Source organism: Molossus molossus, unplaced genomic scaffold (genome assembly GCF_014108415.1).
Source record: "Molossus molossus isolate mMolMol1 unplaced genomic scaffold, mMolMol1.p scaffold_m16_p_5, whole genome shotgun sequence".
NCBI lineage: Eukaryota > Metazoa > Chordata > Mammalia > Chiroptera > Molossidae > Molossus > Molossus molossus.
In genome coordinates, this window is record NW_023425388.1 from 72,381,299 (window position 1) to 72,393,979 (window position 12,681).

At 38.1% G+C, this 12,681-nt stretch overlaps 1 protein-coding gene across 3 annotated transcripts in view; it reads left to right on the forward strand.

Annotated features, from left to right (window-relative positions):
• Window positions 1-10,157, forward strand: part of SPICE1 (spindle and centriole associated protein 1) — a 55,871-nt gene extending 45,714 nt beyond the window's left edge. For 2 of the 3 annotated variants that reach the window (XM_036243494.1, XM_036243496.1), the window contains exons 12-17: window positions 706-930; window positions 3,618-4,108; window positions 6,176-6,374; window positions 8,600-8,702; window positions 9,714-9,801; window positions 10,089-10,157. In XM_036243494.1, coding sequence (XP_036099387.1) covers window positions 706-930; window positions 3,618-4,108; window positions 6,176-6,374; window positions 8,600-8,702; window positions 9,714-9,801; window positions 10,089-10,142 — 1,160 coding nt within the window. In that variant the 3' untranslated portion in view covers window positions 10,143-10,157. Of the gene's footprint in view, window positions 1-705; window positions 931-3,617; window positions 4,109-6,175; window positions 6,375-8,599; window positions 8,703-9,713; window positions 9,802-10,088 lie in introns of those variants that run through there. The other variant, XM_036243497.1, reaches the window with a different exon arrangement.
• Window positions 10,158-12,681: the final 2,524 nt, after the last annotated feature.

Below are 12,681 nucleotides of genomic sequence, written 5' to 3' on the forward strand. Positions count from 1 at the left end.
TCATTTAATCCTCATAATAGTCTTATGAGGTAGAAGTTATTGTTTTCCTCATTTTTTAGATGAGAAAACTAAGGCTTAGTGAGTGTTGGTAGCTGTTGGTAGCAAAGTCACACAAACAGCAAGTAGCAGAACTAGCTAACTAGATCAGTGGTAAGTACTTAATGCCATTGCTTTTAATCGTGGTGCCCCAGGCTTAGGCAGAGAAGAAATGGTCTTGGAAAGAAAAACAACAACAACAACACATTGAACTTTAGAAATTCATAATTTTGTTTATTTTGGGTAATGTTTTGAAAGCTCTTTTTCACTCATGTGCCATAGGTTGAATAGAACATTTAGGCCTTTTCATGTTTTTTACTTCTAAGTAATACTTTCATGAGTGTCTCTGTGTGGAAAGTGTTTTATGCATTTAGGAGTGTTTCCTAGGGAGGGATCTGACTAAAACTTAGCTTGCATGAGATAAACTCCATGACTAGGACAAGTCTTAAGGGCTAGAGGCCCTCAGCACTTTTCTCAAAATCAGCCTCTTCTTCCCAGCACTGGCCCCACAGGAACCTTGCCTGTGAGTTCCTGCTACAGGAGGATGTGGCCTGAAAACCGAGGACTTTAGAGGCCACCTGTTTTGCCCTCTGTGGAGATGCATTTAAGTATATTTCTGAGATGTGCGCATAATTCCTTTAAGTACTAATAGCCTCTCATCTTCTTCAGAGGGTTCAGTTGTAAATGCTAATGTCTCCACGCCATTGATGTTCAGAGGGGAAGAAGTACTTGAATTCCCGCAGGAAGACTTGCCTATCAAACTATCGCAGATGCCAAACCCCCCAGACAGTGTGAATCTGGCCAGTAATTTTCCAGCACAGATGTTTGAGCCAGCTCTGTTGTTAACACCACCCAGGCAGAAGAGCAACTCAGAATTCTCTCCTCTGCAGGATGGTAAGCAGGCTTCTTCTAACGTTATATGGTCGTTGTTTTCTATGCTGCATATATGTAATCTATTGTGTTCATTGTTACCTCATAAATAGAATTAAAAGACATTGATTACTGTACATAACCTTTAAGCTGAGGGAAGATCGGGTGGTTTACATCATGTATGTTATATCTATGGTGAAATGTGACATTGAATTTTAATATATATCCATTCCACTAGAAATGATACATATTAAGCTCAAATCAAGGGATCAAAGCCCTCAGCATTAAAACGTGGAGTAAGGGGAATCCTGTTTGTCCCTGTGGTCCGGGAGCACAGGTAGGAGGAGTAAGAAACAAAAGGAGACTGTTCTCTAAAGAGTAATGAAAGTTTAACCAAGGAAAGGTGAGAACTGTGAGCTTAAGGATTTTGTAAGTCAGCTCTGTGTTAACCTCTTTCTCATCAAAACTTTTTAGCTCAGTCAGATGAGGGAAATTTATAATGAAAGTCTGTGGACAATTAAAAATTGCTTTAGAGTCACTTTTGGAGCACATATATAGAGCTTGAAATAAAATTTCTAAAAAGTATTGTTAATACTCAGCTCATAGATTTTTAAAAATCACAAATAGGATTATTTTATTTGTCCCCATTAAAGTCCGAATTTTAAACAGATTCTTGGACTGGGTGCTCATATGCATTTGTTCACTTTAGAACCTGTCTCATCCCCAGTACCTTCTCTGTAAAGGTCCATGAGTTGTCCCAGTTCAAACTTTGACTTCTTCAGCATTATTACTTTTTTAACAAAGACATCATGGAGTGGATAAATAGATTGGCAAGCTTTTTTAAAAAATGTCTCTTCCAATGCTATCTGGAATCAGTTTATTGACTATTTCTTCCATGTCATTTGTCTGTACCTCTTGGGTCATGATTTCCATCATCTTCTTCCAGATTTCTGCAAGAAATGGCCCCTGCATATCTCTCCAATCTCATATTTTTCCAGTTTTCCCTTGTTGTTATGCTATTAGCTAGATTGGCCTCCTTTCTTTGCAGAGTTGTTGATGCTGAGCACAGGAAGTCGTCTGAAACTGATTTTTGTATTTTTTTTTGGTAAAACAAATACAGAATAGACTGAGCAAATAGCCATTGGTAGTCTTGATATCAACTTGAGCTTCAGTCATGGTCAGCCATTTTTGACCATGGAGCACATTTTGTCATGGGTAAGATCCATGCCATGGAAATGAATCAGGTAGTTTTTGCCCTGAGCAGCCTCGTTATTAGCTTGGATTTTCAAAATGTAACTTCATCATTCTGCAAAACAGCTAGGCTCACTTCAAAAACACAACCCTTGAGACCATCAGATGCGGTTTTGGCTCCTTGCGTTCTTGTGACTAGTGTGTTTTCGGTATTTCTTATATTGAACATAGCTGCTGCTTTCACATCACACATGTCTTTCCAGGATCAACTACCTTCTTCCTGGCTCCCTTCTGACCACCTTTCCGAAGGTGCTTGTTCTTGCCATCCACAGGTACTGCTCATAGAGCCAAAAGGGCCCTTAGCTCAAAGACTCTTAACTAGGAGTTTATGAATGGTCTTCAGAATCTTCATGGACTGCTTTATTGTTTGGAAAATTATATTTATTTATCCACATGTGCATTTTCTTTTTTTTTTTTTTTTTATCATCCTCACCCGAGGACATTTTTCCATTTTTTGTTCAGATAGAGTGGGAGGGAGAGAGAGGAACAGAGAGAGAGAAACATCGATGCGAAAGGGACACATCGAGTGGTCGCCACCCGCACAACCAACCAGGGCAGGGGAGAAACTGCAACCGAGGTACGTGCCCTTAGCGGGAACCGAACCCGGGTCTTTCCGGACCGCAGGCCGATGCTCTAACCGCTGAGCCAAACCGGCCAGGGCCACATGTGCATTTTCTATAGCTATAGCTTTCATTTCATTTTCAAAAGAGTTCTTGAGTAAAAAAGCTACTCTAGCCTGGCTGGTGTAGCTCAGTGGTTAAGCATCGACCCATGCACCAAGAGGTTGCCGATTTGATTCCCAGTCAGGGCACATGCCCAGGTTGTGGGCCAAATCCCCAGTGGGGGGCATGTGGGAGGTGGCCAGTCTATGTTCTCTCTCACATCGATGTTTCTCTCTCTCTCTCTGATTAAAAAAACAAAACAAAACAAAAACCTCTGCAAGAAATGGCCCCTGCATATCTCTCCAATCTCATATTTTTCCAGTTTTCCCTTGTTGTTATGCTATTAGCTAGATTGGCCTCCTTTCTTTGCTCTTCCCTATTCTGAGGCCTTCACATGTATTTTTCTCTGCCTGTAGTGTTCATTGCTCTACTTTCTACCACATATGTAATTATTTAAATTTTTTACTTCCTCAGAGATGCATTTCCTGACCATCCTCAGTTTACATTATTATCTATACTGTCTTTACCTCCAAGATTCCCAGGTATGAGTTAATATATATGTTAAAATGTGAACTTGGCAGATGGTTTTTACAAGCATATGCTTTAGGGTATAGTAAAGTCTTTGTAATTGATTGTTAGAGGTGGCATTGCAGGAATATTTCCTTCTCATGATTTAGACCTTCAGAAGCCAAATCTTCCTTTTGAAATACTTCTCTTTACCACAATGGGCTGAGATGATTAAAGTGCCAATCTATGGCCAAATAATACATGTTTGTTATTTTTAAATTTTATTTACAGTATTGAGGAGGACTGTTGAAACTCGTCCTGCTCCACGGATTCCTCCAACGGTGGAAAGAATTGAAAAGGAACAAAATTGGGAAAAGCAGACTTTACTGACTAGCACAGACATGCAGAATTCAAGCGAGGAGAGTCATCTCTTCACTCAGAGGTGGAGGGTCTCTCACATGGGAGAAGATTTGGAGGACAAAACCCAGGCTCCTTTTGTTAACCTCTCACAGCCCCTGTGCAGTCCCCTCTCAAACACGCAGCAACCGAGAAACCCCACCTTCTCAGAAGAGCCCCCGGTACTGGGGGATGGGCAACAGCGCAGAGCAAATGAGGCATCAGTACAAAGAAAGGACATCTTGGCAAGAATCGCTGAGTTGACACTGCAGAATTCAGCTATCAAGGCACATCTGAATAATATCATTTGGTCAGGGGGAGAGCAAGGGGATGGACTTCGGGAGTCAAACAAACAGGAGGCAAGTCACACAAGCAACGTGACTGCTGTGAGTACCAGTTAAGGACTGACTACGGACATATGGGAATTTAAGTCTATTGCTGGACCATCTAAGGGACTTCTTTCCAGAAGTGATCCTGGATGTCTTTGAGGTTGCCACTAGATGGCTTTGCTTTGTCATGACCTCATCACAAAAGAAGTAGAAATTATTTGTCAGTTTATATCTCATATACAATGAAAGAAGACCATATAAAATAAAAAAGAGGAATGAATGAGGAAAATAGGATAAAGATAAAATGTGTAACAAAACTAAAATTAAACTAGGAATGAAGTTTTAATCATAACGTGTAGAATTAATGTGACTTAAAATTTTGCCACACAAGTACATTTTAATTGAAAGCATTTTTACTCTTAAATGGGCTCATAAAAAAGAATTGTATTGTTGGCTCTTAACTCATGAGGAGTTAATTTTTGGGGACACAGAATCCATTTTCCTGTGGAAATGATTTTAAAGGAATTTTAAAGTCAGTCTTTAATAATGTACATATGAATCATCTGGGGATCTTGCTCACATGCTTTTTCTTATTGAGTAGGTCTGAGGTAGGCCCTGTGCATTTCTAGTAAGTTCCCAAATGATGCCAGTCCAAGGATTATACTTTGAGTAGCAAAAGTCTGCATATTATAGCGCAGGAATTTTGTAAGTGAAATAAACTGTGGCTAACCTGGTAACTTGGACCTTCATTTCCTAATTTGTGGGCAGAAAACGTCCTAAGTTCCAACTGGGGAGGGTTTATAACCTATATCCTCATGCAGTCCTGGTGATGGGAGTAATTTCCTTCTACTTCTTTGTGAACCAGAGCGGCTCCTGTCAGTCTTCTGACAGGGATGGGACAGTGTTTGAGAAGTTGAAGGAGCGGGGAAGCATGGGTTAGGAGTTCCAGGGGTCATTGCTTCCATAAAGACTTTGCCAGTGGTGGATCGAGCAATTCCATGAGGAAGATTAGGAGATGGGAGATAGTCAGGTTAGGGGATAAGGCAGCAGCTGGCTCAGGGGCAGTCAGGGTAAGATGGGTATTGAGTCACAGAAACAGTAGTCAGAAGGGACTGGCAGGAGTATTAGGTATGGGCAGTAGCCTTGGTACAGATGTATGTAAGTATGAAATGCCTCAATTTTGGGTCATTGGAGACATTTCTATGTTTGCAGAGTTTTGAAGATTATTTGAAACAGGCAACATTTTAGTTTGAAACAGTTAAAAATTGAGTTTGCCTCCTTTGCAAATTAGTATACAGATCAAGCTAGAGAGGACAATCTATTATTGCCCCTTTTGTTATCAGAATTATGAAATGATCTTTAATTCATATGTTTTGCATATCTCTTTTTAAACTAATGAGCATAAGCTACAAATTACTGATTTTCTAATAGAGATTTTTTTCCCCCAAAGGGACATATTTAGCTAAATGAAATCATTAAGAATGACACATATATTCAAATTAAACTTATGTTATAGTCCTTGGGTGGCTTTTTTTTTTTTTTTACATCTTGTATTCTTTCCAGTCACCCAACTGTCTTGAATCAGATATCTTAGGCCAGAAGTGGCCTCGGGAGGCTGACACATGGTCAGAAGGAGGATAAGGGTCCCAGAAATCTTTGCCAAATAATTCATGGTTCATGAATGAAGATTATAATTACAGAATCACCTCTTTCAAATGCAGCAGATTCTTTTGTATATTGTGATTCAGACCCCAGATCTGGCATTTGTATGTAGGTTACTTAGAAGCCAGATCTCTAGAAATAGCTTTGCTCGTGTGATCTTTTGTGCAGTTCAGCAAATGCTAAGAGATGCAGGAAAGCTTTGCCCCTCAGCCACTCTCCATGGACAGAGGGACTAGAGGACATATGTGGCGTCAACATTAGAAGGATTGGTAACCCTTTGTTGTAGACCTCATTTTTCAGTTAAGCGACTTGTAAATTCTATAGTTCATCCACTATTCAAGTTTGCATATAGCAAGGCCTATGAATACTAACTTGCTGGTTCTTATTGGAAGACTTTATTTTTACAAAAAGTCAAAATTGTTTGGATTATTTTTAATATGAATTTGTGCCCCCCGCCCCAAGCCTTTTCCAGCAGCACGACCTCTAACACCAAGTAGCATGGAGGAACGGATTGCAGAACTGAACCGGCAGAGTATGGAGGCTCGCGGAAAACTCTTGCAGTTAATAGAGCAGCAGAAGCTTGTTGGTCTGAATCTTTCCTCTCCACCGGTACCACCTCTTAGAGCTTGGAATGATTGGTCACAAATTCATGATTTAAAAGGTACACGGTTTAAAAGCTAGGAATTTTTCACTTTCTTGATTTTGCAAGTATATATCGAACTGAAAGAAATCTCAGAGCATATATTTCAGTGCCTTCAATTTTAAGTGGAAAGAAAGCAGACTAAATCACAGAATAAGTGATAGAGATGGAACTAGAAGGCCAGCTCCTGTTAGAAAACTACCCCATGGTGCCTGCAGTACTCTTCGGTGCCTGGGTTCCGAAGCTGCTCTACATGGAAATGGGACCCATTACAGTATATGATTTACTTAGGACATATACTGCGACTAAGTATAGAATACAAGCATCAAAATTATAATGTAGAATTTCATCAGCCACAAATTACAAGTTATTCTGTTAAAATCATTAAAACATTTTAATTTGTAAATTAAACTTTTAAATCTATTTTTACATTTAGAAATGTGAAAAGCTAGAGGGGATTCTAAATTATAGAGCTGTCAACGGAAAAATGAGTTGTCGTAGTCTTCACATTCAAATAGTACTGATGAAACAAGTAGATCCGGAGTTGCTTGTTAGCCAGAACTCGTATTATTAAGATCCTCAAGGGCAGGAGCCGCTCTGGTTCATAAAGAAGTGGAAGGAAATTTCTCCCATCACCGGGACTGCATGAGGATATAGGTTATAAACCCTCCCCAGTTGGAATAAGAGAGGGTTCTAATGGTCAGGAATAGGAAAAGCTCTGCATCAGTGGGTGGTGTGTCAGCCTCAGCTGCATTCCCTCAGGTGTTCAGGCACTCGGGCTTTGGCTGGTCGTAGTAGTTTTCCTTTAAGGTATCTGCCAATAAGAGTTTCTCTCTCAGTTAGAAGTCATTCCCTTTTTGAAACTACCGACCCAGAAAACAGACTTGTTTGGCAGTTACTGGAAAATGGAGGATAATGCATATCCTCAGGGCCCTTCCTCTTTATTTCAGGCTTCCTCAAATGACAACTTGGTCTACTGTTCTTCATAGTCATGAAGTCTAGATGCATCTTCCAATAAAAATGAATAAATTAAATCACTCAATATGTAGGAATACCTACTACATGCTTGCCATGTTCTGGACACAGGATACCACATTGAACAAGACAAGTCCCTGCCCAGCTTGACTACTTTAGTAGTCAAATTGGGGAGCACACCATAATTAAGCAAATAAATATATGAGATAATGTCAGTTAGTGCTAAACACAATGAAGAAAAATAAAGCAGATTACTCTTAAGAATGATTTTGTAATTAAATAAGACATCTGTTTCAGTGGTTCTTTAAGGTAAAAATCTTCGCATTTATGTTATCTCATTTCGACCCCAACACACCTGAATAGACAGAAGTGATACCATACCTGTTTGATAAATATGTAAACTGAGGTATAAATAGGTTATGTGATTTGTCTGAAGTTGTAAAGCAAATTGGTAAATTTGCCCTATATTGTTGCCATTCCTGTGGTTATCTCTCTTAAGATACTCTTTTCTTAAGTAAAATTCTTGGTTTCACAAGAACCACGGTGGCCTGTAATAATAAAATAAAAATAAGTCATTGCCATAAAACCTCTTTTGTTTTCTAAGGTAACAGAAATATGTAAATAGGGTTTCATTACCCTCTAAAGCCCAGAAATCACTGGTTTTAAGCAGTGATTCTTGGGAGCCTCTGTGAAACTGACTGGGATGGACTCAAAGTCTTTCACTAGTAGATACTTAGTAAATATCTGTTGACTGATAACCTACTTCTGAAATATTGAAAATGTACATAATTATTGCCATTGGCCATGTGAGCTCTTCAGCCAACTTTCCCCTCTTATTTAAAGTCTTCAGTAACAGTAATGTAATAGATTCAGAAGAGTAAAAATTTTACTGAATGACTTCAGAAAATTTTTTTCTTTTTTTGGGGAAAATATTAGATAAGCTGCTTTTGACAAAAATCTCAAGATGTTTAGGGTCAGTTCTTAATTTGTGTTTTTACTTCCAGATCTGACATGATACCACTTGTCCGAAGAGTCTGGCTTTCTATGAATTGGCATGCTACTGAATTGATAATAGTAACTAAAGTTTTTGTCTCACAGCTCATTTAAAAAAAAAAAATCATTTGATTGTATCTGTGGGTCATAATGATAAAAATATAGAAAGAACCACCAAATTTATGGTATGAAATTTGCAGTGAGACAGAAATCAAGGTATATATTTTATTTTAATTTTAATGAAAGGTAATGAACTAATATTTATTTTTATATTTTAGAAGGAGGAAAGAGGACACTTGAGGTATCTATTCCAGGAGCAGAAGCCCCAGAAAGCTCAAAATGCAGTACTGTCTCTCCTACCAGTGGAATAAATACAAGAAGGTAGGGTTACAATGTGAATAGTTACTTTAAAAAAAAGAAATCAAGAATATGATATGTGTTTTATTCTCTTGTGAGAAAAAAGTGTGTAATATCTGACTTATGTACAGGTAGACTTACTGACGTAAAGAAAATAGAGTAGTTGGAGAGGAGAATTTACAGGTGGGGAAAGAAGAGGCGCGAGGAGCAAGCCTTCATTAAGTAGGAAGCATGGGTTGGCTCTTGAAAACGAGAATGGGATAACAGCACATATATAGAATGCTTTATGGGTTACAAAATTAGGAGATAATATATGACAGGGTGGGTAAACTGACCTCTAGTGTTTTCCTCCTTTATAATAATGAAACTGAAGCTCATAGAGCTCATTGTGCGATTTGCCTATATGGGTCACATGTTGGTGAATGGTGACACTAGGGATGTACCCTCTTGGCTTTCTGTCTCCACTGCATGCCTGCTATCTGTCACACTGCACTGCTCCAGGTCTTGTACTCTTCCACTACCTGGGCCTTCTTCTTCACTCCTCCACATCCTTGTCCCCGCTTTAATGTTAAAAACTTACTAGTGTGATACTGTAATGGTGGATACATGTCATTTTACATTTGTTGAAACCTATAGAATGTATAACATAATGCATGAACCTTAATGTAAATAATAGATTTAGTTAATAATAATGTATCAGTATTATCTCATCAATTGTAACAACTGTATGCACTGATACAAGGTGTTAATAATAGGGGAAACTGGGGGGCGGGGGGTTGAGGAGTATATTGGACCCTTGGTACTTTACACTCAACCTTTCTGTAAATCTAAAATTACTCTAAAAAAGGAAAGCCTATTAATTTTAAAAAGAAAGACCTAGGTTGGTGAAAATATGTTGTAAATAATTTACCTTATTTGGACCTAAGTTAGCCATACTTTTTCAAGCTCTTGCCAGTATTGAGAATTGCCAGTCTTACATAATTTATAAGGTTAACAATGATAGATTACTCTTTCTCTTTTATTTCTCACAAATAGATCTTCAGGGGCTACTAGTAATTCTTGTTCTCCACTAAATGCCACCTCTGGAAGTGGGCGATTCACACCTGTTAATCCAAGAGCAAAGGTATGTGATAAAACGTAATTGTGAAATGTGTATAGGGGCAGGAGGGCGAGGGTGGAAGGTGGAAGGTGGAGTGATTTCCATTCTTAATTATTATTTCTGTTGTCTTAAAGATGATATAAAAATTTCAGAAGAAAATATATATTAATATACCTTCATTAGAAAAACAAGCCAGTAGCAATTTAATTATCAGAACCATTCAGTGGCATAAGAGAACTGTGATTCTGTGTACTTGAATAGTCTCATTTTTCTGATTACTTTCTAAGTCCTTTTTTCATCTTTTTCAACAGATTGAGAAACAAAATGAAGAAGGCTGGTTTGCTCTTTCTACCCATGTATCTTAAGTGAAGTCAAATTTTTATAGTTTGTTCCCAGTAGTGTATTCTTGAGCTTCCATCCCTGTTTCCCTGCCCCTGCTCTCAATTGTTTGTCCTTCAGATAAAACCTACAAAGGTCTTGTGACTTAGTGCTAATAGAACAAAGAAATAAAGCAATTATTTTATTTTTGACATTTCAAATAGATTTCCAACAACTAACCAACCTGTAACCTCCTGTAAATAAAATTTTGATTATAGGGAAATTAAAGTTTTATATTCTAATAATTTCTTAAGTATTTTAAAGTTTTTTTTTTGAGTAACATATTATTACCTTTACCATCTTTATTCAGTTTTTTTGTCTAGTGTATCTTAAATGTTGATCTATTTTATTTTTATTTTCTGAAGAACTAAGTTGCTTTGCATATAACTTACAACAAAATACCTTTGTGTGATTAAAGTTGGGCTTTCAGAGAAATTTAACACCCACTTTGGTTTTTTCTTTTGGGGACATCATTGTAGTTCATTACTTTTTCTGTCAAGTGGAATGTACAGCTTTAAAACGTAGGCATGGGAGTATTTGCTTATATTTGCTTTAGCAAGTAAGAGTGGTTGTATATATTGTAAAATTCTTATATAGTCTTATTTAAATGTGAAAGTGTCATCAATAATGGTAATGTACATAAAATAAATAATGATCATAGAGCTCAAATGTCTAAATGCAGTAACACTGATTGATTGGTATATTCAGTGTTGGAAACAATTGACTACAAACAGTTGCTATCAATTTTCCCAGCCCTGAATCTAATAAGCACACTGAGTAGGATTTTCTTCAAGGCACCTGTTTGGCTCTCAGACATTGGTTTCTATTTTAAACTTGTTTTTAAAAATTATCTCTGCCCCTTGGCTGTATAATAGGAATTCTCAGCCGAAGTGAGGTAGTTATGGGTTGGGGGAAGCATTGAAACTTCGTACTTGGGGAACCTTCTCAGACAACACCTTCCCTTCTGCAGTTGTAAGTCACTGTTCTAGGAAGTGTCCTATGCAGCTTTCATTTGGATTTCTTCATTGTTGTGGTGGCCAAAAAGAATATTATTTTCTTTTGGTATCACCGATGTACCTGAAGTCATCTGTATTCATTGCATTATTGCAGATTCTTCCATCCGTATTGCACTTTTTAAAGCTTGGTATTTAATAAATATTATCCCTGTCTGGGATGTAAACCATTTTAGTGTAATTCGTTATATTACTGAAATATCAAATTATCTGTTTGGTTTGTGAATGTGTTCTTTTGACATGCATTTTCCTTATTATTTTCCAACTGTTTGCTCCCCACCTCCCTCTTTATATTCCTGTAAACATCAAAAGCCATGATTCTCAACTTTGGGATCATTTAAAAAATGCTAAGTTGACTACCTGAGCGGCTTGTTGAGGCCTTGGTGTGCTGCTTTTAAAAGCTCAGAGTAATTTGATGTGAAGCGAGAGTTGAGAACCATTGCCTAAAACTTTTACCACTAGCTCACTGGCAAACTGTAGGACTGACATTTAAATGTCCATCTTGTTAATGTTTGTGTTTGCTATAAAAGTGCACTCCAAGAATACTTGATGTGGAGAAAAGAGCCTTTCTTAGGCCCTTCTAAAGCAGTGCTTCTCAGCTTTGGCTGCCATTAGAGTCACTGGGGACCTTATAAAGTTCCTAATGCCCTAGTCTTTTTTTTTAATCCTCAGCCAAGGATATCATTCCATTGATTTTTTTAAAAGATAGAGTGGGAGGGATGGAGTGAGAGAGGGAGGGAGAGAGGAAGAGAGAAACATTAGTTGCCCCTGGGGCAGGGATCGAACCTGCAACCAAGGTACATACTCTTGACCAGTAATTGAACCCTCGACTTTGGTCCAAGGAATGATGCTCTAACTGCTGAGCCAAACTGGCCAGGTCCTAATGCCCATGTCTTGATAGATATCAGTTAAGTTAGAATCTTTGGGGGCAGGACACAACCATCAGTATTTTTTAAAACCCTCTAAGATGATTCCACTGTGCAGCCAAGTTTGGGAAACATTACAAAGATATTTATTGTCCCCTAATATGATTGGTGCATGCTTGGCTTAAATTAACAGTTAAATTACATAAAAGCCTTCTTTGTCAGCCTTCAAAACCAACTGCATCAGTGGGTCTCAAAGTTTGAACTCCACTCAGCATCATCAGCAGTACCCAGGGTACTTGTAGATATGAAAATCCCTGGGCCCTCTATTAGATCTGTTGATCAGAAACACTGGTGTCTGTTTTAATAAGTCTTTCTGTGATTCTGGTGCATGCTCACATTTGGGAAATAACTAATACAGTGGCTAAGGGTGCAAGTGCTACAATCAGAAATGCCATCTCTGCCACTTGGGCTGTCTCCCTTGGGTAAATTAATCCCATCTTTCCCATTTGAAGTCAGAGATAATATATTTTTTCCTATAAAGTTGCAAAGATTAAGTGAGGTAAATACATGAAATATGCTAAGAACAGCACTCGACTCACAAACATTCAGAAATGATAACTGCCAGTTTTTGGTATACAAATAAATAT